This window comes from Hesperophylax consimilis, chromosome 23 (genome assembly GCF_061612785.1).
Source record: "Hesperophylax consimilis isolate HC1 chromosome 23, BYU_Hcon_1.0, whole genome shotgun sequence".
In the NCBI taxonomy this organism is placed as follows: Eukaryota; Metazoa; Arthropoda; class Insecta; order Trichoptera; family Limnephilidae; genus Hesperophylax; species Hesperophylax consimilis.
Window position 1 is genome coordinate 12184040 of NC_142858.1, and position 24795 is coordinate 12208834.

General features: G+C 34.1%; 1 protein-coding gene across 1 annotated transcript; it reads right to left on the reverse strand.

The window, feature by feature from the left end:
- Positions 1 to 12537: 12537 nt before the first annotated feature.
- LOC149412332 (uncharacterized) lies at positions 12538 to 24741 on the reverse strand. Its single transcript, XM_089645860.1, has 10 exons — positions 24366 to 24741; positions 23586 to 23648; positions 22702 to 22828; positions 20831 to 20951; positions 17257 to 17646; positions 17060 to 17146; positions 16834 to 16981; positions 16362 to 16563; positions 15633 to 15676; positions 12538 to 15229 (listed from the first exon to the last, which is right to left on the reverse strand). The coding sequence occupies exons 1-10, from the start codon at positions 24433 to 24435 to the stop codon at positions 15069 to 15071; spliced, it is 1413 nt and encodes a 470-aa protein (XP_089501986.1). The 5' UTR covers positions 24436 to 24741; the 3' UTR covers positions 12538 to 15068.
- Positions 24742 to 24795: the final 54 nt, after the last annotated feature.

Sequence of the window (24795 nt, forward strand, 5' to 3'; positions counted from 1 at the left end):
AACCATCAGGAAAACAACAAACTACAGTGTTCTATAATTTTATTGAAGGTGCTCGTGCAAGACAAAGCTTTGCCACCTAATGTCGTGATTTTATATATATAATATGAGTAGGTATTTAAAAATTTTATTGAAAAAAATTATAAATTATTATATTATCATTTTGAATTAAGTATTATCGTATTACACAATTTACGTATTGAAATACTCTTTTGCATTTTGAAAAGTCGAATAAAAAAAATACGTATAAATTACTTACATCAGTATAAAAATAAGACTTCGAAAAGAATATTGCGAATACCGCACATTAGTTCTTATTCCTCTAGAGCCTCGGAGCCTTTGGAACTATGTCATCCCCAACGAGAGCGAAGAGAGTGGAAAAATTGTTACAACTCTCACAAATACGTGGAAAAGCGCTGCAGGCGAAATATTTCAATGGTATCCCCAACTAGGGTGTGGGTGGTGTGTGTGTGAATGGGGTGGAGTATAAATCATTACATTCAGAAACACACGGAACAAGCGCCGCAGGTAAAATTTTTCTAGATCGATGGGCAAACCAATATTTAGACGAAAATCCATTATTACTTTCTTTAACGGAAATTTGTGAGTATTTATATTTCTACCGTAGACTAAGAATAATTTGTACCAGTCTGAAGATGGCTTTAACGAGCTGAAACCGGTTATGATCAATAAAATTAAAGCTGAAAAAAGTTTCATATTTGTTTTATTATAACTACAGTCAAATATTAGTAAGTTTAGAGATTGGTGCGTTCAAAATAATTTATTTTTAAATGTAGTAAAGTGCAAAACCTTGACTTTCTTCAGAAACAAAAATCCTGTTTTATTCGAATATTCCATCAATAACATAGCTTTAGAAAGAGTCACGGAAATGAGAGATCTTTGAATTATTTTGGACGAAAAACTAAGTTTCACCAATCATATCCATCAAATTGTGAACAAAGGTATGAAAACACTAGGCTTCGTATTAAGAACAACTAAAAACTTTAATTCTTTGCAAGCCATTAAACTATTATACGTATCTCTAGTAAGAAGTCTAATTGAATATAACTCAGTAGTTTGGTCTCCATCTTATACAATTCACATTAACAACATTGAGCGAATACAAAAAAAATTTCTACGTTTTATAAATTTTAAATTAAATATCCCTGTCGAAGACTTAAAATACAATTTCTTATTAAATACTCTAAAAATACATACATTAGAAGATAGACGTAAAATAAACGATTTAACGTTCTTATTCAAAATACTTAACTCTAAATTCGACTGTTGTGAACTCCTGCAACTTATAAACATACATACACCCACAGTAACAACACGACAAAATACAATATTCTACAGCAGCACACATAAGCGTAACTACATTGCCCACTCTCCGATACAACGACTTCACACCATGGGAAATCATTACTTGGGTGATGTTGACATATTCAATACCAACTTGGCAAGTTTTGTGGATCATTTAAAACATTTATTTCAACAATACTCCTAAACACATCATGTAAACCAACAAATAGCTGTAATTTTCTGTTTTTGTTTCTTGTGTTTGTATAACTTGTCACATAGCTTTTATCAAATGTAATTTTATTCTTATTTTTTATGTTTGAAAGTATTTGTCAAATTAAAATTATACTACCAACCATGTAAAAGCCCTCTGAGCGTTAAATAAAAAAAAAATAGAAAAAAATATATATATATTATGTTAGTAGCCGAGTGGACATTGCATCGAGTTTGCACCCAGGCGTCTCGAGATCAAACTACTGCTAGCTAAGTCATTCATTATTGCACAAGCAACATTTTCCACTCACACGAAAATTGGATATACTATTTTGTGTCCTCAATGTGTACCATTGTCACACCATCCCCAAATATGACATATATTCTAGCATAGTACAGCAACTACAACTTTTTAGATTAGTAAAAGTTTGTACTTGCAATAGATTGATTACAATTCATCACTAATTATAATTATTGATATATATATACACCGCCAATTTGTACCTTATTGTATTTAATTTTGGTTACCTACCTAATTAATAAATGGAATCATAGACAAAATGTTAATTGAAACTCATTACTCAAGGGTCCAATTATTGATCTGTAAATAAGCATTGTCAGTTGGGTGCTTGGACAGCCCCCCATTAAATATTAGATAGGTACCGAGGAGAGAAGTTACTGAACACAGCCGACAGATCGGCAGCCGATCTCACGGTGTGCACCAATTAACCTAACAATAATGTTGCAACAGTTTCTAGGCCCGCAGCGCCCTCTGAATGCTAATGCCGCAAGGGGCGCCATACATTGTATGAAATGCGATTCATTTGGTATTCATACCGCGTCCCAGTAATTTTATTCCCGACGAATGTGTCTAATGAACAGGGGGCGGGGGAAGATTTTTCTAGTATCGTAATTGATATGTTAAACAATGGATATTTTAGTATTTCATTGAGCTGTAATATTTTTCACCAATTTTTTTATACATCTATTTGAAATTCAATTTTGTTTTCTTGATTGAATGAATAGATGAATGAACGAAGAGGAGTCTTGGAAGTGGAAACTAACCCATTTCCCGCCATCGACTCGCTGTCGATGATGACGTGTTCTATTGACAAGGGTGGTGACAGTGGTGGAAATTTATTTTTTATTGAGTTTTAAAAGTTATTTTCTAAGTTCGCAGCGGTTTAAAAGCTCGTCCCTGGGGAGGAAGATTCAATCCTCAGTTAAACAAAAAAAACTTTGATATTGGCTACTAGTTGGCCCAAGAGATGGCGAAACTAGATAGAAAATTGAAAATAGAAGCATTATACAAGACAACACCCCTTGATCTCCTTTTTATGCTGTCCACATTCGACGCATTGAATCTGTTCAACATCGGTTCTTAAGAGGGATTGCTAGGAGACTAGGTTTAGAAAAAGGCAAATACTCATCATATGATGAAATTGAATTAACTCTAAACCTCTCTCCTTTGGAAGTCCGTCGGGAAAGAAATGACCTCATTTGCTTCTTCAAAATTATAAATGGTATTATTGATTCACCTACTCTACTGCAACTCATTCCCTTCAATATCCCCTCGCACAGACTCAGAAATAATGAACTGCTCTTCCTCAACCATCATTCGACAAATTGTGGATATTATTCACCATTGTCCAGAATGTGTAGACTGGTCAACTCAAGTCAAAACCTTAACTTTTTTGGGATAAGTCTGAATGATTTTTGCCAGTCGCTAAACAAGTGACGGAATATTATAAGTGTCCTGTGGTCCTGACCCACGGCGTATTCTTGACTTGATTCGACTTGTCACTTTATTTTCTTATATTATATCTACCATATGTCTTTGCTTTCATGTACCTTTGTCTACTCCTGTAATTTTCATTTTACTTTATTCGTGTTATTATTTTGTAATTCGGACGATGTCCGTTAATAAATAAAATAAAGCCCGAATCTTAACGAAACGACAAGTCTTTATTCTACGCCGGCCCTGGTGTATTGGACAGACCTGCGGTTGAATTTTCCCTACCAAATCTCTAAATAAAGTGGGAGTAGGTGATGAAGTCGTGTAAAAACAATATTCGGCGCGCGGTCCGGCGTAACGGACAGACGTACGGTCGACTTTGCCCTAGCAGGCCTACATAATTGGTATTTTCATAGTTTATTTGAATTATATCTGATGAACGTATTACTAAAATCAAATTTTTTTCTAAAGGGATCCCTCGGGAAGTTACTAATTCATCGTCTAGAAAAATAAAACCTGGTGCTAAAAAAAATTCTTTATAATTATTATAAAATTTTCAATTCGTTTTACATAAAACATTTAATGGTAGGGTCCTGTTTTTATTAATCTTAAATATACATAACTTACATCCGTAGGAAGCTATTTAGATGACGATAAGGTTTAAATTCCGGCTCAACACTAGCCGCCGGTTTTGATTTATGTGAGAAAAAAACATCGCGAAAAAGTGTTACTTTATTTTGCGAAGTTCAGGCATAAATATTATTTTTTATGGTCGTTTTCGAAATAACTTAATTTGCCACATTTTACCATAAAAACTTCGGAAAGGGTCGTAAGTCATCGTAACATCGAAATTATCCAATTGGACAAACAATTATTCAAATGGACAAATGAGGATGTTTTGCACGTCGCAATCGGTCAATTGGACAAAGCATTGTTTAATGATATTTTGTAATTTTATCCATACTTTCTCATTCCTGTTGTACGTTCAAAGAGGCACAACTCAGTTAACGGACCTTTACTCAAGTCGGCGGAGCTCAAAAAAATCGCCTGCAGGGCCTATCTGCAAAAAAGCCAACAGTTCTAGTACTAGTAGTTTTTACTACAACTAATCGATATATATTATTAACAAGTGTGTGTAGTATTCACACCTCTAAGACACAATTGATTTGGATACTTGGTGAGAACACTAAGATTTCGTTTTGCATCGAATGGTATTTTGCTAGATAATTCTACCTTATCCTTTGTTCATCCCAAAGGGATAGTGGCAGTTGTTTGTGTTGACGCGCATGTAAACATGGGGATGGGGGTTCGTGTAAACAAGGGTATCATTTTAGGTACCTGTGTCATGCACTGTAGCTAGCTCCTTGCACAGAACTATACAAACTTACCTACTCTTGTAGCTGACGGGCCCCGAAGGGCATTATTTTCAAATTTACAAATTTACTCCTCACAAGAAAGCCACGAGGAAAATAATTTCCCTCAGGGCCTATGACAACTTTGGGGATGCTATGTGGAGGGTCTTTGTAAGTAAAGGAAGGAGAGAAAGTTATGGGAAGGAAAAGGATGTGAGAGGTGGGTAGGTATATAGGGGTCAGTGTTTCCAGGGGTGACGAACGAATGCATCCATCCCTCCCGTTGCTTTGCAAGGCAATGGGTCGAGAGAGATCAGCTGGAGAGGTCAAATGGTCTCCCTAAACCGGCCCGTCACGCCGCCAAGATCTGAACACACCTTACCCGATAAACCCAGGCACCCCTGCTAAGTCACCAAACGTAGCGAAACACTTCGGGTGACCTATGACAGAGGTGTCGGTTGTCCAATAAATGGAACCCGGTGGCGATACCCATAACCCACCTCCCAAATAGAATGGTGTTAATCTTAAAAAATTAAACAGACTTTCCCCATAAATCGTTGACGGTCTCCGTGGTCGAGGGGTGAGGCTTCGGACTAGGAATCCGGCGGTGGCGGGTTCAAATCTTATTTTTTTACTAATTTTCAAAAGTTTAAATTCTTTTAGAAAAAATATCCAATCTTTATGTGCGAAAGTCATCAAAGAACAACCTTTCCAATTAATAATTTGTTCAACCTTAATCCTCAAATACAAACACAAAAGAACAATAGCCGCCACTTACCACGGTTAGTACTCTGGTAGATAGATACTACCTACCCAAATATTTCAAATGATTTTTTTTAAATTGAAAAGCAAATTATTTATTAGCCCTTCTGGTGGAAGTCCAGCCCAGTTTTGTGAATGACGCTACATGGATTTGGCTGGATGCGAATTTAAAAAAAAGTTGAGAGTATCTGTTTAAATATTTCCGTTTTTTTTTTTTTAATTCCTTTATTTTTCCCAATTTTTACATTAATTAAATTCAATATTGTATAAATCAATACAAATAATGGGAACCCACTAAGGCGAAGCATGTGCGTGGGTAATATATTTATATTATTGTACCTAGAAATAATCAAACTGTGGGCATATAAAACAAAAACAAGATTACATTTTGTCTAAGCGGTTTGTATAAAAAGTGTTTCCTGCCGCTTTCCCTTCTAAACATAGTATTTGCTCAAACAATCCATCTGCCAATCAAATATTCATATCCTATAAAATGGGAGAAGTTTTAAGGGTGTCCAGAAACCTTACAAAGTTCTTCATGAAAAAAATTAGGATAGGACTGCCGGATAGGAGCCTAAGAATTAGTTAAAATTTTCACGACGGTATCGATAATTCAACCTCCAGGTATCTAGTAGGGGCGCAATGGAAATTGTTCTTGAATATATCAAGCATGCATTGCATTACCATTATTTAGTCCAAAGAAAAAAATGTGATCACATTTCGTCGGCTACCACAGTAAGTGAGTTTCGATTTTTTAGGCTCATCGAAACGAGTTTATTACCCGAGATGGGTGCCCGGCCCAGTTAGCCGATGTAACACGCAGAATTGAGGCATTTGTGGAAGTATTTCAGGGGTTTATGTTCCGTACATCTCGATGCGGAGTTCAGTCCACCGCACCGTGCGCCGGGGGGCGCTCGTTAGATATGCAAATAGTGACGACAAAGAGAGCCGAAATTGTTTGCTGATAAAAATGATTTGCAATTGAAATGGTCTCGGATACTTCGCTTGTCCGCCACGAGCGGATTTATAGAGCTTTAAAGGAGTTACCTAGTTGGGTCTCTGCTAATCATAATAACATAAAAAATTTGTAATATAAACATTCGATCCATATAACAATAAAAAAATCATTCGAATGAAATATTTGCTGGCAGTATTAATAAATCATTACTACAAATCTGTAGCTCCCTGTTATCACAAGCGATTGTTGAGCTGTTGATGCGAAGGTGTTACGTTTACATGTTATTGTCCTGTAAGTGTAGGTAAATATTATGTATATAGGTACAATAGCAGTTTCAAAACGAGCGCCAATCTATTAGTCCATTTTTTGTTGTTGTCGCACACTTTGTTAGGAAATGGCGACTAGAGCTTTTCAATATCAATAATTTGAACTATGTAAAAATTATTAGCAATATTTGAATTATTACGTGGCATTACAGCAAAACGTGGCAGAGTTTAAATTTTATTGAAACTGCGTTTCCAAACATGACGAAAGTAAAAAAAATATATAAGTAGTAGAAATATTTTAATTAAGTTTAAACTGCTATTCCCTTGTATTTCCCTTCGGCGAAGAGGAAAAGAGTTTGCGTCGACGAAATTCGAAGTCGGAAAGGAGAAAAGAGTAGTAATATGTAGGTACCTATTTCTTATATAAGATAGTAACAAAATGAATCGACATAATACTCTTAAGTAAAACAAATAAGATTTTGGATATTCAATCAAATCGATTAGAATTCAAATTAAAATCACCTCAGATTGAATACATCTAGGTTCTAGATATTCTAGGATCTTATCGCTATGTAGGATAAATTAACTAATCATCACGCCGTTTTCCCGCAGAGATAGGTAGGAGAGTACAAACCACCACACAACTCTGTTTCGGCACACACTACACATTCCCTAGTTCACGAACATCTATGCGTCGTTTCACACATAAAGTTCGAGCGAAGACCTTGAAAATCATATCTGATAGGCCACCTACTCCCAGGTCTGGTTCTGTGAAGGCGCAATTGGAGCAGTTCGCTCCGGGCGCCGAGTTGCCAAGGAACCAAGGCATCTAATACCTAACCCAGCACCTCAAGGGTGGACTTTTGGCTCGGGGCCGGCCCTGCCTACACCAAATTAACACCAAATAAGACTAGAAAAAAAGCGTTCTGCCAGATTTCTATTTTATTTTTTTTTTATTTATTAATTTTATTTTAGTAATTTGTACATTTAAGTTTACAAATTACTAATTAATTTTGTACATATAAATATACTATATTTTTTCTTGCTTTATGTGGCTCCTACACAACATCTTGAACTTTCCAATTGGGCCAGACTTTAGGTTTTCCGGCAGCGCATTATAGTATTTCATCCCTTTATATAGTATACTACTCTGAGTATTCGCCTTGTCCTTTTTTGGTAGACTGATTTCATTGCACGTCCTTGTTTTATGTTTGTGTATGTCCTTGGTGTATACAATTTTATTTGAAAAATATTTGGGTAGCAGGTTGTTTACTATTTTGTGTACAAATATCATCGTGTTCAAGTTCAACATCTGTTTCACCGTTAGCCAATTTAGTTCCTTTAACATTTTATTTACTTTTGAATATCTATTTCGTGTGAGTATTGTTCTCATTGCCCTATTTTGGAGAATTTGAAGTTTATTTGGTTCTCGGTCGTTACACTGGAAAAGGATAGTTGAGCAGTAGTTAAAATGTGGAGCAATAATGTATAAATGGTAATTGCAGTTTTTCCGGATAGTTTTTGGCGAATTTTTCCCAAAAAAGATATCTTTTTTCCAATTTTCTTTTGGGTATGTTCAGCATGTTTGTTAAAGCTGAGTTTGGAATCTATTATAACTCCTAAGTATTTTATATCGGTATCATTTTCAATAATTTCACCACCAATTTTGATTTTGCTTTCACTGGATGTCTTCTTATAACCAATTACCATAAATTTTGTTTTTTTTTGTATTTAATTTCACTTATTTATTTTTAGCCATCTTGATACATTATTTAAAATATTTATTAGTTCTTCATAGTTTTCTCCAATTATACATATTAGTGTATCATCGGCAAATAGTCGTACTTTGCATTTTGAAAATATTTTCACCATGTCGTTAATATAGAGTATGAACAATAGAGGTCCAAGGACTGATCCCTGTGGTACTCTTAATTTAATTTCCATTGGTTTTGAAAATTGATTATTAATTTTTGTTACCTGTATTCGGTCTTTCACATATTATTTTATTAATTTAGTGGCTACAGTTGAGAAACCAATTTCTTTAAGCTTTCTTATCAATATTTCTCGATTTATCGTTTCAAATGCCCTTTAAAAATCCATGAATATTGCTAAGATAAATTTATTACTATTCGTTCCTTCTTTCCATTATTTAACGATTACATTTAACGATGTTTCACAAGAATTATTAAATCTGAATCCTGATTGTTCTTGGTATAAAATATTGTGTTCATCTAAGTATACCAATATTTGTTCTTTTATTATCACTTCATATTTCGGTAAGGTGTTTATTGGTCGAAATTCTTCACATTTTCTGGTATTTTTAACCTTTGGGACCGGTATAATGGTAGATAGTTTCCATGACTGTGGAAATTTTCCCTCTTCAATTGTCTGATTAATAATATTTAATAGAGTAGATCCAATTACTGGAAATGCATATTTTATTAAACTAATAGTCAATCCATCTGAACTATTTTTTAATTATATATTAACTATTTTAAATTTGTTTAAAATGTTAAATAAATATTCTGCCGTTATTTTTCTGAAGACCAATAATTCTTTGTTTTAGTCCTTATTATCATTTGTGGGGTTGACAACAATGTTAGGTATTAATTTGTTAATTTGAGTGATGCTTTCTATAAAATATTTATTAAAGCTATTAGCCATGTTTTCTTCGTTTATATCTTTTGGGAAGTTTACTATTTTTATGTCGTCTTTGTTATCGCCATGTACTAATTCTTTTATGCTTTTCCAAATTTCTTTGGGATCCCCTTCTCCAAGTTTATTTTATTTTTTATGTACTCATTATGCGTTCTTTTTTTTTTTTTCTTTTTTTTCTAATTCAAAAAGTATGGACAGAAGAAGAGATGCCCGAAGAGTGGAGACTAGGAATTGTTTGTCCACTACACAAGAAGGGCGACCAACTCGAGTGCTGTAATTATAGGGGAATAACGTTGTTAAATACCGGCTATAAAATTATGTCTAACATCTTGTACAAAAGATTGCTCCCAATGTCCGAGGAAATTATTGGCAACTACCAATGTGGCTTCAGGCCAGGCAAATCATGCATTGATCAAATTTTCTCCTTGAGACAGATCTTAGAAAAAACGTTAGAATACAATGTCGAGACTCATCACCTCTTTGTAGACTTCAAGGCCGCGTATGACAGTATTAATAGGAACGCATTGTATAATGTAATGAGTGAGTTTGGAATACCGCGTAAGCTGATCAATCTGGTGAAACTGACAATGTCCCCAGTAACGTGTAGAGTCAGGGTTGGCAGTGATCTGTCCGAACCATTTGAAGCGCTCTACGGGGTGAGACAAGGAGATGGATTGGCCTGCCTCTTATTTAACATAGCCTTATTAATAAGTTATTCGTGACTCAGACATTGAGAAAAGAGGAACGATATTTGACAACTCTGTGCAACTATTGGCTTACGCTGATGATATCGACATAATTGCGAAAAATCCCGATGATTTACAAGACGCCTTCATAAATCTTGAAAGTTCTGCCAAAAATATGGGTCTTGTAGTAAACCAGCAGAAGACCCAAATACATGGCCGTAGGATGTACCCAACAAACCCCATCTCTCGTATGTGGAAGCCAAAATTTTGAAACGGTACCAAGATTCACATACCTGGGCTCCCTGATAACAAACAATAACAACACTACAGAGGAGATCCAGAAGCGCATCGTGAATGCAAACCGCTGCTATTTCCGCCTACAAAAACAAATAAAATCCAGACTGCTTTCCTGAACCACCAAGGTATTAGTGTACAAAACACTAATTAGACCAGTGCTTACGTACGCAGCCGAGACGTGGGTTCTAACCATAAATATACCACTCTGTTCTAACTAAGAAGAATGAGCGAGCACTGGATGTTTTTGAAAGGAAAATTTTGAGGCGCATCTTCGGACCGGTTCTAGAAAATGGATTTTGGCGCAGACGTTATAACAATGAGCTCTATACGCTGTTTAAGGAGCTAAACGTCACAAAGTTCATAAAACTGGGAAGACTTCGGTGGCTAGGTCATGTGGAGAGAATGACCGAGCATCAAGAACCAAAGTCCCTGCTGAGCTCAAGACCGATAGGGAGAAGGAAGGCCAAGGTTAAGATGGAGCGACAACGTCCTCAAAGATTTGTCTGCCTTGGAGCTTCGAAACTGGAGAGAGCTGGCGCGGGACCGAGATGAGTGGAGGAAGACTCTTGAGAAGGCCAAGACCCACCAGGGGTTGTAGAGCCAAAAGTGATGATGATGATGATGATGCGTTCTTTTTATGTCTTTAGAGTATTTATTTCTCAATTTTTTGTAGTTAATCCAATCCATAGTACTATTAGTAAGGCGTGCTCTCTTGTAAAATGTATCTCTATCGTGCTGCATTGTGCGTAGTTCTTTTGTCAACCATTTATTATTGTTTCCTTTACGTATCTTCTGTTCTGGAACTACTTCATCAATGGATTTTTTAATGTTTAATATCATCTGGTCAGATTTTTTGTTATATTCCATTTGATTTATTTCATTCCAATCAATAGTCTCTAAGGTCTGAATGAAGAGTTCTTTATTGTATCTTTTGTAATTTTTAAATTTTATTACTTGTGTTTCTTTACTGGAGTTTTAGTTTTCTCTGTCATTTATTAGAATTTGAATCATATTATAGTCAGTAATTTTAGGTTTATCTAATACATTAATACATAGGTTAAATTTATTTGAGATTACCAGATCAATCAATGTTTCAGAGATATTAGTAATTTGTGTGAAATCTTTAACTAATTGTTTCATACCTCCAGTTTGAATAATAGATTTCAGTTTTTTTGTGTATATGTCTGCATTTGCTTTAACATTTATATTGAAATCTCCAACTATAATGTTAATATTTTCATCTTGCAAATTTTTCATCTTTGAAAATATGTTAAGAAGTCTCTCTAATTGGGAGGAATCCTGGAAACATTTTTGCATAGTTAATATCCAACGTGCCACCTAACTAAAACTAATGGAAAAGTTCACGGCTAATAATTAATCATGAAAAAAACGCGTTCTGCTATCTTTTACATCGGAAGAAGCACCTGGCAGACAACCTGAAAGTTCATATCCAGAGGTAATAAAATATGCCAAAATTAACGAAAAGCCTAGGTACACATTTCACCAGTAGTGATTGTGTAAATTGTAATACATACCCTTTAATCAATTACATTAAGACTTCCAACAGTACGTCTATTAGTTTGAGCTTTCTGATTCGGAACTACCGATTTAAAATTGGTGAATTCCGCTAACAATCGACAATACATTAGAGGGAGTTCCAATTTCCAAGGCTGGATTCCAGAATACTTGTCAAGAATCTGCATTAGAAAATAGGGGCCCTGGTCCACAAGTCCGAAGCGCTATTATAATTTGTATTATGAAGATATATTGAGGCAAAATTTTACCATCTGAAATTATTTTGAAGACTTGTAAATAAAGAAAGCCATTCAAAATTATTACTGTAATAATTGGATAGCATAGCGCCGTTTTGGTGAAATATCATCTCAAGGGCGCATTGTTTTAAATAATCAATTACATCTGTCCAGTAGTCCTATATTAGGTACATTTCTCACTAAACCCACAAAATTTTCCACTAAGCCCTTTGACGTTCTCTTCTTTTTATTTCAGGCAAAAAAATGTAATTTTTTTTTTTAATGTTTTTTTTCACCCGCCATTATTCTGTTATATTATTGTCTTACCCTTATAATATAAATAACCTATCTATGTCTCACTACTCACTTATCTATTTTATTTTCTGCCTACATATTGTATGCTGATTTCATATAACCCTGAAGAAAATTGGGATTAAAGCGAAACTGGTTATTATCAACAAAAAAAAATGAAGTTATTGTTTCATTTCACATATTTTTAAGGTTTGAAAGTAATAGAATATAATATGGTTTATAATATTGTTTATTTAAAAAATCTGGTAATGTTTATCTTTATAAACTTTTAATATTAAAACTCTCATGTGCTTTACTAGCATTTTGGTATATAATGAACAAAAAGTAAATTAACACAAAACTTAAAAACAAAAATGGTGCACAGGTACAGTACAGTAACAATAATAAGGGTAAAATCATAAATTAATAAATGCAGGTATTTTCACAATTCACATTCACATTGGGTGAATGGTTTAATATTTTTCCTGCTTATAATATTTAAACAAATATAAATAATAATAATATGTAAAAATACAAAACTGGGTGTTTCATCAGGAATGATTAAAACTTGGTAATATTCTTCCTGCCAGATTATAATCTGGTTTTATAAAACCGTACAAAACATTAAAAATATAAGCCTTTTTCTCCACAAGTAATCTTTCACTTGAAAGATGTAATATCATTTTAAAATATGTAGTGCAAATCAAAATACAAAGGAAAGTAATGGTTTCCTAATACATCGTCAGACATTTTCAAATACTAAATATATTTATTTAAGTCGGAGTGTAGCACTATCAACACTTATCTTAACTTCATCCATAACTTTAAAAAAACTTTTCATCCAGAAGAAATCCATTAAATAAATGTTGTTATTTTCAAGTCGAACGTACCCCATTATAAAACCTTTTAAAAACAATATCAGGACTTTTGCGACCTTTGCTTAGAGACTTTAATGTAGCAAACTTTGCTTGAAAGTTGTAATAATCTACATAAATAAAAATGTAAACGTTAATTTGTTTAAAATGACAGGTAAAAACATGTTTTATTTAAAAAAAAAAAAGCCTCATCTGTTGGACAAACATGCTTTTTTTTAAACCGCGCCATCTGTTGGACATAAAAGCAACACCCACTATTATTTCTCTATCTGCACACACAGACTGATCCACAGCAACGCTTGTATTAAATAAAAATACATAGGAAATTAGGTGTATCTTTGTGCTTACAACATGCACTTCATAAAAGCCAATCAAAACATTGTGGCTGATTATAAATGGAAAATTGTAGATATTTAATAATAATAATGCATTCAATAATATAAGGAAATTAACACAACTTGTTCTCGAAGACTATAAAAATATGTATATTATTGTAAAACAGGGGTCCTTCCATAAAGACAAACTAAGCTAAAATCGGATTATGAAAACTATATTTTAATAAAATGATAAAAAATAAAAAAAATTATTCCAAGATCTACTGTGAATCATTAAATAAAACATCATAGTATTAAATATTTCTGATGTTACAATAAAACCGTACATATCAGCTTATATGCATAAATAATAATTTTAAAAAAATAGGTTTTTCTCCACAAGCAATCGATTCATTCCAAATTTGAAACTGTATTTAATAATAATAATGAATCAATTACACCAAGGAAATGAATACTTCTTGTTCTCGTATCCCATCAAAACATACCGACACTGGAAAGTATAAAAAAAAGGCTTAAGGGTTGTACTGCTCTGATAAATGAGGTTTTTGCCATTTATCCTTTCCAGCGTCGATATTATGGCAAAACCGGGACAAAATTGTAATCAAAAATAATAAAGTTATCCAAGATCTATTACGAAAAATATTTCTGATGTTGTACATAATAAAACCTTATTTTTATCTGCTTACAAGTTTACGAAACTAAATATTTATACTTATGAATACGGGTATCACTTTATTAAAACAAATAAATTGTGTCATGGGTTCTGCCAGTGAAATATTGGACAGTGTAATAGAGGAGACATACTCTCAAGAAAGCAAATAACTGCACGGGTATTTATCACAAAATAAAAGGCATCTTTAATGAAATTAGTGAAGATGAGCACGACAAGGAATAAGTGGGCCAGGGCTTTACTAACACTCTCATCCCTATCGATATAATGCAGAATGTTCCCTCATCTAACATTATGGAAGTTTTACAACATACATAATGAATATATCGACGGTTCCGAAAAACAATGATGTGTAATTTTGTAGTTTTGCAATAGAGCTGTTTAAGTTTTGTTTCTGCATTTTTACTGTTTTTGAGATCAAGAAATATAGTGTTGTTCGATATCTTGCACCCCTACTTATTTAATTGGAGAAATATATGTAAAAATACATAAACATTAAACAGCTCTACTGCAAAACTGCAAAACTACAAATTTGCACATCCGACATTGTTCTTCGGGACCGTCGATATTATGATTAAATACAGGGGTGGTCGGTGAGCCTCCGAGCCAAGGCAAGAAATGTCGAAAATGTTACGAAAATGCTCGTAGATGATACACAAGTACCTTCAACTCATTTCCGTACTCTGCTGGCCAACATGAAAGGAGCATTAAAGTTTGGACTTGCTAGCATCGAGGCATGGAACATTGATTCGAGGAAGATTGTAGGGGAGATGTAGCAGTTTGTGGAGGTATTAACACCCCTAATTAAACATGTTCACATGAAGTTTGATTGCACATTAATAAATTCCCTTGAATTTGCATAGTCAATATTTCACATTAAGTAATAGTTACACATGGTTATGCAAGTAAATCTTTTATGTTTACTGCTGTCGACAATTATTTTTCAGCGAATTGCCCTTTTGACGGTCATGATGCTTTGATTTACCCTTTTTGGAATGCCTTTTTGATTCATCCTCTTCGTTCAAAGCATCTGGGCTGGGGGGAACTCTCACAAAAACATTTTCTTCGGGAAAAGCTATTGCTGTAAAAAATAAAATAAATTCATCATGAATCTCTTGACTTAATTTTTGCAGTAAAGGAAATTTTGTAGTAACAGGCTTGACTTAAGGAAAGGCAAGCCCAATCTTTTCGAGCCCGTCCTTTCCGTTCAATCCTTTCTCACAAATTTTCTTAAAAACGGCGGGCCAGTTGGATGTGTGTGGAAGAGTATGTAATACAGCATTACATACAGTAGAACCCTCATAATAAATAAAAAAAGACATACTTTGGAACCTGGGCACAAGGTTTCCCACAAAAGAAGTTTACTCTCGGATTCCTAGTAAAAAAAAAGCTTCTACGAGGGTTTCGCTGTAGTATAAACCATAACCAATATAAGAATGAAATCTCAACACAGAAAAAAGAGCTCTAATAATTATATTACTCACCCGAGGAAGAATTATTGTGGTTTTGAATATCAGGTTCCGCCATTCTGCAAAAAATTGACAACACAACATACAAACACATATATAACCTGCACAGTAGGACCCAGAAATGAAAATCTATTAAAATTCTATTAAGACTTCAGGCAACTCTTTCCCTTCATCAGGTGGTAGTCTATAAATTGTAGTCTGGATAAATAAAAGGGTACTGTTAAACACGGCTACCGCCTTGACAAGATTGATCGGACCGGGAACACACAAACAAATTTACAGACAGGTGAAATGGAAAGTGGTCAGTTGAAACAGGACTTCACTAAGCTCAATCAATTATATCAAAATTATTAATTAGCCTAAAAGAAGAGTGAACTACCAAACTCTTAAAAAAACTTTCCTGTTAAAGCACTAGTTCTGCGAACAGTAGATTTCAAGTAATGTTGATTATTCCGACTTGACAGCTTTCATCAGTCACAACGCTCATATGCTCTGGTGGAATAATAAAGTACTATCAAACACGACTACCATCTTGACAGGATTGACGAAACGAGGAACACATTTACAGACAGATGAAATGCAAACAGAGTCAAAACAGGTCTTTGCTACGCTTAGTCAAATATGTAACAAAATTTGTGCTATGAAATATGTGCAGTTAGTGTTCCTTACACATAATATGTATTACATACACTTCTTATGTTAATATATATGTACATTTAACATAATTTCACTATGCAGCCTTACTTTGGTCTTCCGGCGGGTCGGGGCGGTGCGGGAGGAGGGCGGAAAGATTTGTTGATATGATCGGATTGCGAAGACGTATTTTGTTCAGGGAAACTTTCTCGAGTGTTGAAAGGTTCTGTATAGTACGGATCTTCTTGAAACTCGCCCAGAGTGCAATAATTGTTTAAAATTATGGGCTCGCCTTCTTTCTGGCGATTACCCGCTGGAAAAAAATAAATAATAATAATATGGAACAATACACCTATTTGGCTAAAGCGCCATTTAGCAGTATGTCAATTTATCCTTTCCAGCGTTGATATATGCATTTTAAAAACCTAATCATTCAAATAGGGTATCTTACTAATCACTTCCCAGAGGAGTCACTATCCTTCATCATAATATTGTCATCTAAATGTTCTTATATTTTGTAATTAGAATTTTGTGAATTGGATGACACATACATATTACTATTAGGTATTGTTGGAAAACTTACCGGGAATGAGATCACATGGTTGGCAGTACAAATCTGCAACATCGGCGGAGGAATCTAATTGTGAACTCTCCCATGAATTCCTCAATCGTTGCTTTTCTAAAGCACGAAGTTTTTGTTTCTCCTTTAATTTGCGAAATCGCTCGTATTCCTAGAAAACAAAACACTTTAAGTTAAAATATAAACTCTTAGCAATGTTGCTAATGTTGATATTACATTGGTACATTACCCTGTTCTGTAAAAGCCGGGCTAGCTCCCCATCTCTTATCTCGATTTGAACTTCTTTTCCCTTGCTGCCAAGTAATCGGGCCAATTCCTGAAACAAGTCACACTTATATACATACGTGTACTCGACCAATCCTTGACAAATTGTAGACACATTACAAGGTAAAAAGGCAAAATTAGAGAGAAATTATCTCAACTGACGGCATCTCTTTCTTCTTGCAAAAGACGAGTTTGCTCCTGGTGAAGTTGTTCCCTGGAAACTCCCAAAGCAGCCTCCAATTCTTCTAAGTACGTGGTAGAGAATCCCGCTGCCTCATCTGACATTTGATGTCCTGATCCACTTGCCAGCATAAAGTCACTCGTTTCTCCGAGGGATTGATTTTTCATCATTTTACACAAATTCCCATTCACTTCTGATTGATCGGACAGATGCATCTCGTTGTTATTTGGGGTGTCATTCAATGATGATGTTGTGGCCATAAGAAAGTCTTTTGTAAAACTATTCACACTATTGAGGCTTGAAGTATTTGTGCTCTTCGAGTGACTGTTTGCACTTGCACTTGCACTGGTAATGTTAATATTCTCGGGAAACTGAAACATGAGATAAAGAGAATATTAAATCTTGTAAACCAGGGGTTGGGGAACCTGCAGCCCCCGAGCACTTTTGGTGAGAGCTGCTGACCACAAAAAGAAGAGTGTAAATAATTACTTTCAGAACGCAAGAACATTTCATATACATTTTAAAGACATTATTACAAAACCCAGAGAAACATACATAATAGCTGACAGTTTATTTTTAATTAAATATTCGATCCAACATCCCTTTTTAATTTAATTTAAATTTCTTATCATTTTACCAATAAGAAATTATGAGTATGGTTCTATTTAAATTGGGGACTCGCTTGTAGATAAAACTACAGTTGTAGATTCGTCTCCAGACGCATTTAAGAAGGAAACCATTCTCGTGTTAAAGTCAGTGGCGGTCGTGACTTTTGGGTGTATTAGAATGCTAATTTTCCAAAAAATGACATTATTGATGTAGTTGTGGCCAAAAAAATTGTTTTTTTTTGGAAAATTCAGTTTTTTCTATGAAGATTTTCCGGAAATCCGTGCGGCGGTGCTATCATACAAAAAAATGAAATTTCGAAAAAATATAAAAATAATTTTGGACTTTGGACATTCAACATCAATAATGTCGAATTTTTCAAACTTTAACACTATATCACACTCAAAAGTCACGAGCCGCCACTGGTTGAAGTACAGATATAAAATCCAAGACGCAGATTGTGTGCTGCAAAAATCGGAGGAAGCCATTTTCATAGGCTGGGTGTAGTTTTAATCAAAGCTGGGGACTCGCACAAACTAAGTTAAATGCAGTTTTGTCTTCCGAATAGTAATAATAATTCCGTAGCAGTTCACTTTCGCCCCGCTACATTTAGTGTGAATTATCCACACTCTATCTCTGGATCGTCTATGGCATTGTCGTCTATGGCGGATCAACAGCCAGCAGCGCCACTGTCAGACAGCGGAAGATTCAGTACCAAGCGGGCAGCGGTCAAGGGAACTCTTTTCAACTGGAAGGATTGGAGCAATTCTTGAGGGGACAGAATGGAGGCATATTTTGCGGTCATCATGGTTCCGGTGTAGTTAACAGTAATCGCTGGTCATCGTATTAATCGTATAAATTTTGCACATTCAAACTATTGAATATGTATAGGTTAGAAAATTATTGTTATTACCCAATGTCATTTTGTACTTAAAATGTTCCATTTAATTTCCAATAGTGCAATTAATCTTCGATAATTGCCACACGACCCGAGATATAGTTATCATACTTATTTAATAGAGTTCTCATGTTCTGGTTAATATTTATCATAATTTTAATATTATAAATTACCTGATGCTTTGTTTTGCCAATAAGTTTAAATCAGATCGAATTTTGAACCAGTTCGCAACTCCAGGGAAACCATTCTCGCATTCCAAGTGCAGTTTATAAATTAATAGTAGTAGACTCATTTTTGAACATGATTTTTGGACGCTCATTTTCTATTTTAATATTCAAAGAATTCTTGTCAGGTCTGATATAAAAATAAAATAAAATCAGTACTTGGTGTAATGAGGTTATAATATTTTAATATTTCAAGGTTTTACTGACCCAACCCCCCCCCACTTACGCCCCTCCACCACCCACCTACTGCCACCAAATTCTACGTGCGGCCTGCGGGTGATACTGCAAATATCTATATGACCCCCGACGGCGAAAAGGTTCTACACCCCTGCTGCAAACTAACAAAACATGAGTCGCTTGGCACTGATTCGCATTATTACATGTAGCTATTCGCATATTTTAAATTAGAGCAAGGGCAAAAGAGCAGAATATAATATTTGGGAAAACCAGACAACAAACAAATATTCACAAAGAAATGATTCTGTATGGGTATATGAATAGATCCCGTAAGCACTCAGGCCATGCGAGGTCAGGGGGTGGCCTCAGCTCTCTTAGGTTCCTCAAAGGCCCTAGTTTTTGAATGGTTAAATTTTTGTCCCACAATTAATTAACTTGGAAAAGTATGCACAAATGTGGCTCCTATTGGCAAAATGTGTCAGAAACGTAAAACATTAGCAACTTCAGTAACATTCTAGTTTCCTAGAATCTCTCTACAATTTTTCAGAATAATGAATTGAAGGTGTGTAGTTATATTCATAATCGAAAATCGTATTCATTTCGATATGGAACTTGGCACATGGAAAAAACTTTTGAAAGAGCACAATGATATTATGTAATTCCGATTTGAAATAGTGAACACGTTCTTGTACAAAAGAAAGAAAAGGGAGTAAAATTTCATACTGCAAAATCGCAAAAAAGTTATGGGATGACGCCGCTTTTACCAATACATAAACATTCAATCATTCATTACATTATTTACTCACTCTGAAAATCATTAAAAATATAATTATTTTAGAGCATTAAAAATCAGAATTTCATTAAATTCATGCAACATGAATTATTTTTAAGAAATGGCATTCGCATTCCTATTATACACAACAAAGTAATGGAAAAAGATTTAAAAGATGTGCTAGTGTAGATAAGCTTTATAAAGTAGTTAATTATCGAAGGAAGCAAACACTTTGTGGCTTGACATTATTACACAAATGAAAGAATATCTTTGTTTTATACCACTTTATTACATTGACGTATATAAATGTAATAAAGTGGTTTAAAACAAAGATATTCTTTCATTTGTGTAAGTAGTTAATTATTATTGTCTTTTATTATCAATTTTGATCATTTTATAACTATTCCACCCCCAAACATGACAAGTCCGGAGGAAATAAATGATATTTTAGAAAATCTTTAAAAAAAAAAGAGTTTTAAAAATGAGAAAAAAAATAGATTTATTAAAAAAAAATATTGTATGTAAAAATCTATATGAATAAAAAAATGAAAATGTTCATTGGTTTAAAATCTTAAATCTCTGAAAGTTCTTCACCAAATCGCTTTGAATTTTTGACACAACGTTACATTCGAATATGCGTGTTTTTATTTATCGATATTATATAGTTGTCACCTGTGACAGGTAAGTAATGCTTTTTTTTTAAACAGCACTATCTGTTGGACAAACTTTTGTTTTTTTTTTAAATAGCGCCATCTGTTGGACATAAAAGCAACACGCACTATTATTTCTCTATCTGCACAGACAGAATGAGCCACAGCAGCGTATAGCAGTGTACAGCAAGTAAAAAAATTCAAAAAAAAAATAGTAGAATAAATCACCTGACTAGGAAAGTGGCCCGCCAGTGATGGAGGGGCGTGGTGCGAGGAGCGGTGGGCTTTCTGCGCCTCCAGCTGCTGCAACGCCTGCAGCTCTCGCGCCACCTGCGCATCCTCCTCCGCTCTACGTACATTCAAGCAGTGTGAATACACATGGCTCAATGATGAAACAGAACCGTGATAAAATAGAAAGTTGAATTAAAGTAATGAAGGTGAAAAAAAAAATATATATGATACAAAACTATTATTTTATTGTGTTCTGTTTTGTCACTATTCAATTTAATCTGGTTACCATAATAAATGTACACCGTGTAGGGAAACTCGTAGTAAAAGGAGGAAGCTGGTGAATCTACAGCACATTTGTTATTGATTTTGTGTTGTAACATTTTTTTAATAGAGTTTTTGTTTTCAACTAAATCGAGTGCATAATATATAACATTTTGTATAACATGTCAAATGATGTTGGCAACGCGCATTGTACATGCTGTTTCATACTAATAATGGTTCGTGGCTCTCTTGTTTCTATTATATACGGTGCCACGTCAGTCAGAAGTATTCACGTCCTGGTGTGACTGGAAACATGATGAACAGTAAATTTTTTTACTTATTACCGTGGCATTTGTATTCATATTTGCATTTGTACCAACATTAAACTGGCGTATAAGAATCTAATTACTAAGACGGTTAATGTATTAATGATAGATTGTAATTTTAGGAGTAAGTCTATAATTGTTTTTTTAGTACCTTGGTTAGAACCTACAGTGAACATTTGAGGACATGTAGTTTGTTGATTTCCCTAAAATAAATAAATATTTGACCACTGCATCCAACCAATTATCATTTATGTCACATAAACTGGAGTTTTTACTATCAAAGCGCTATCAATAAAAATAAAGTTGCTAACTTACTCTACCTCTTATAAAAAATCATAGATAACCATTATATTGTATTTAAAAGGCAGAGTTAATGTAATTTCTTAGTCGTGCTCTATTTAAATGTAATAAAATATAACAATATAAAAAGTTTTACTGCAATGTGGTATCAATAAAAAAATAAATCATGACTGATAAGAAACATCCATGTTTTCGAATAATACTAATCAGTGCCTTCACTCACGACAAGTGACAGTTCGTGGTCTAAATCATCGGGAAATCACCATTAAATTGATGTAAAAATGGAAAGAATTTCAGCTTTCTGTGACAACCTTTTCTTCTTCATTAACCTTTCCCTTACTGTGCTAAAAAAAAAAACTCCGGTGCTGTGTAGTCAATACACATCTCAAAATAAGCGATTTAATATGGGAAAAAAATGAATATTGAAAACATTAAAAAATAAATAAAAACATGAAAAATAAAGAACCCATGCTTACCAACTTTACTATCCTCATGCCAGATAAAAGAAAAGAAGAATAAATGTGTGTTAGTAAAATAAATAGTCATCAAATAGATCAAAAATGTATACTTCAAAGAAACATTTGTATTTACTGAAAAAATAAATTCTATACCATTAATCATTAGGATTAGCAACTAATGTGAAAAAACATTTAATAAGAAGTAAATTGATTTTAAAAAACACAAAGCCAGTATGTAAAGGTACAAGTGAGAGAAAAAAAACACAAATTTACAAAACTTCTCAAAACTCAATTCTTTGTTGTCAAAATATGTTTACAAACAGAATGTAATAAATTTTATCTAAAAGTACTTTTGTACATAATAAATTATTTTTATAAAGCTTGGTGCCTTATGCCTTTTAAATTATTGACATAATATTATAACACAAAATTGCTGATTTAAAAAAACTGGTTTGATAAATTAGTCCACAACAAAACTACAATGTAGTAGATATCAAATTTATTATTAAAATTATCAACATACTGTCGCTTCTGCAGGCGGGCCTTGCGACGTGCCTTGTCTTCCACACGGCGTTGGGCAGCTGCCGCAGCTGGGAAATCCTCTCGAATCTGACCATTTCGATGACGATTGCCACACAAATGCTTTGTTACTGGAAACAAAATATTGATTATTAATTGACTTGAGAGTGGCAAAGTCGTGTTTTAATTGGACCGCTTTGAAATTTATCTGTCTGTATATAAAGAAATTTCCAAAAGAAAATTCCACAAAGTTCACAAACTGTTTCAGCAATCGTGAGTTTTATTGTGTTTATTTATTCTTTCGTGTTGGGTTCTACATTTACTAATATAAGATTTTTAGAGCTGCCAATTTTAAAAATAAAAACATGGAGAGAATTTTAAATCCAGCGCTATGTTAGGTTACCCTATATTTTGTTCAGATATTAACAACACAGCATGCAATACAACAAAGGTTGAAAAAAATTACAGCATGCATGGACTGCGCCCCTTATGTGCGCACCGCTAATGCTAATTTCATGTGCACGACGCTTCCACATATGCAAACTTTTCAACCTTTGTTGCATTGTTTATGGTCTTGATTGATTTGTGGTCAAAGAAGTTGTGAAGCAAATTAATATTTATTCCTTTCATGTTTCATTAGGTTTCGAATGTGAACCAATTTTTTTTGTCTGCCTCATTCTGAACGGGAAGGGGTGATATTTGTAGAAACATAAAATATTAGAGGGCTTGGAATTGATCCTTGAGGCTTGAGGTACTCCGTAGTTTCTTACATCTATTGCCGTTATAGTTTTATTTTAAATATATTATGGTTGTGATTTCATTGTTCAAGAGAACACACAACTCAAAGAATTTAAAAAAAAAAAAAAAATTGGATTAAGTACAACTTACTCTCTTCATCCTGTAAACGGTGTGCCAATTCTTCGTCCGTGCGAAGAAGCCACCCCTTAGTCACTGTAAAGAGAGAAAAATATATTTTTTTATTCAATCTTGTTGGCTCGCACACTTGAAGCTATTGGGCCCTGTTAGAAAGGGTCCCGAAGTAGTTTTCGAGCGACGTACCCCTTTCTTTTGTTGCTGAACATTGATGAATAGTTAATCCATTAAAATAAATCCAAAATGCAGTCAATATTTGAACAATGACCCACTGGAAAATATCAGACAAGATGACAATGATAATGGAATAATATGGCATCCAGAATCAGTAATAATAAAAGGGAAAGACAGACCAGACTAAAAATTATTATTCTAATGAAATCAACATAATAACTGTTAAAACAATAACAATGAACTCACCTTTCCCACGGTAAGCATGTTTCATAGATAAATAAGACGCTAATGAAGCTGTTCTATTCAAAATAGGTATATTATAAAATATATATATAATTAATACTAATATAATAGACATATGCAAATAATTCGGTAAATAAACAAGTTTCAGTTCATATCAGAAAAGTTTTTTTGAAATATTGCCCAAATTCAAAATCCAATGACTATCAACCGAATTATTTGTTTTAGATATAATGTCATCGAGTTAAATGACAAATGTTGACTCATCGCTGTCAAGTTACTTAGAAAAGTGATTTGGTAGAAAATGGCAAAAGTGGACAGTGACCGATAATTATGATTACTTATTTGATTCCCAATATAGATAAACTAATGGATACATACCATCTTTCACGTTAACGTGGCCACCACTCGGCATCTCGTCGCCGCTGGAGCCATCATTAGAAAAACTCATCTGGGATGGGATGACTAATGATAATAATTATTATTGCATCAAAGTCGGTGAACGCTTCAACAACACGTTTGAACACGTTCCTGTTCACTGTGCTGCTTGTGCTAATGGCCGTTTATTTTGGAGCAAATATCTGAAATACCTTCAACAGTATCTACAGAAACAGAGAAATCGGTGATAAACAACAAATCAAAATGAAGAAAGTTTCGCTAGCTAGAATTAGAAAACAAATTGGTGCTTTCACGACTATGTTTATGACAAAAGTTTGTAGGTAAATAACTTTTTTATGGTGACGTTAAAAATATTATTTTCTGCCAGGCGTATTGTCTATTCCCATACGCCGAGACCTACCCAGAAACTGCC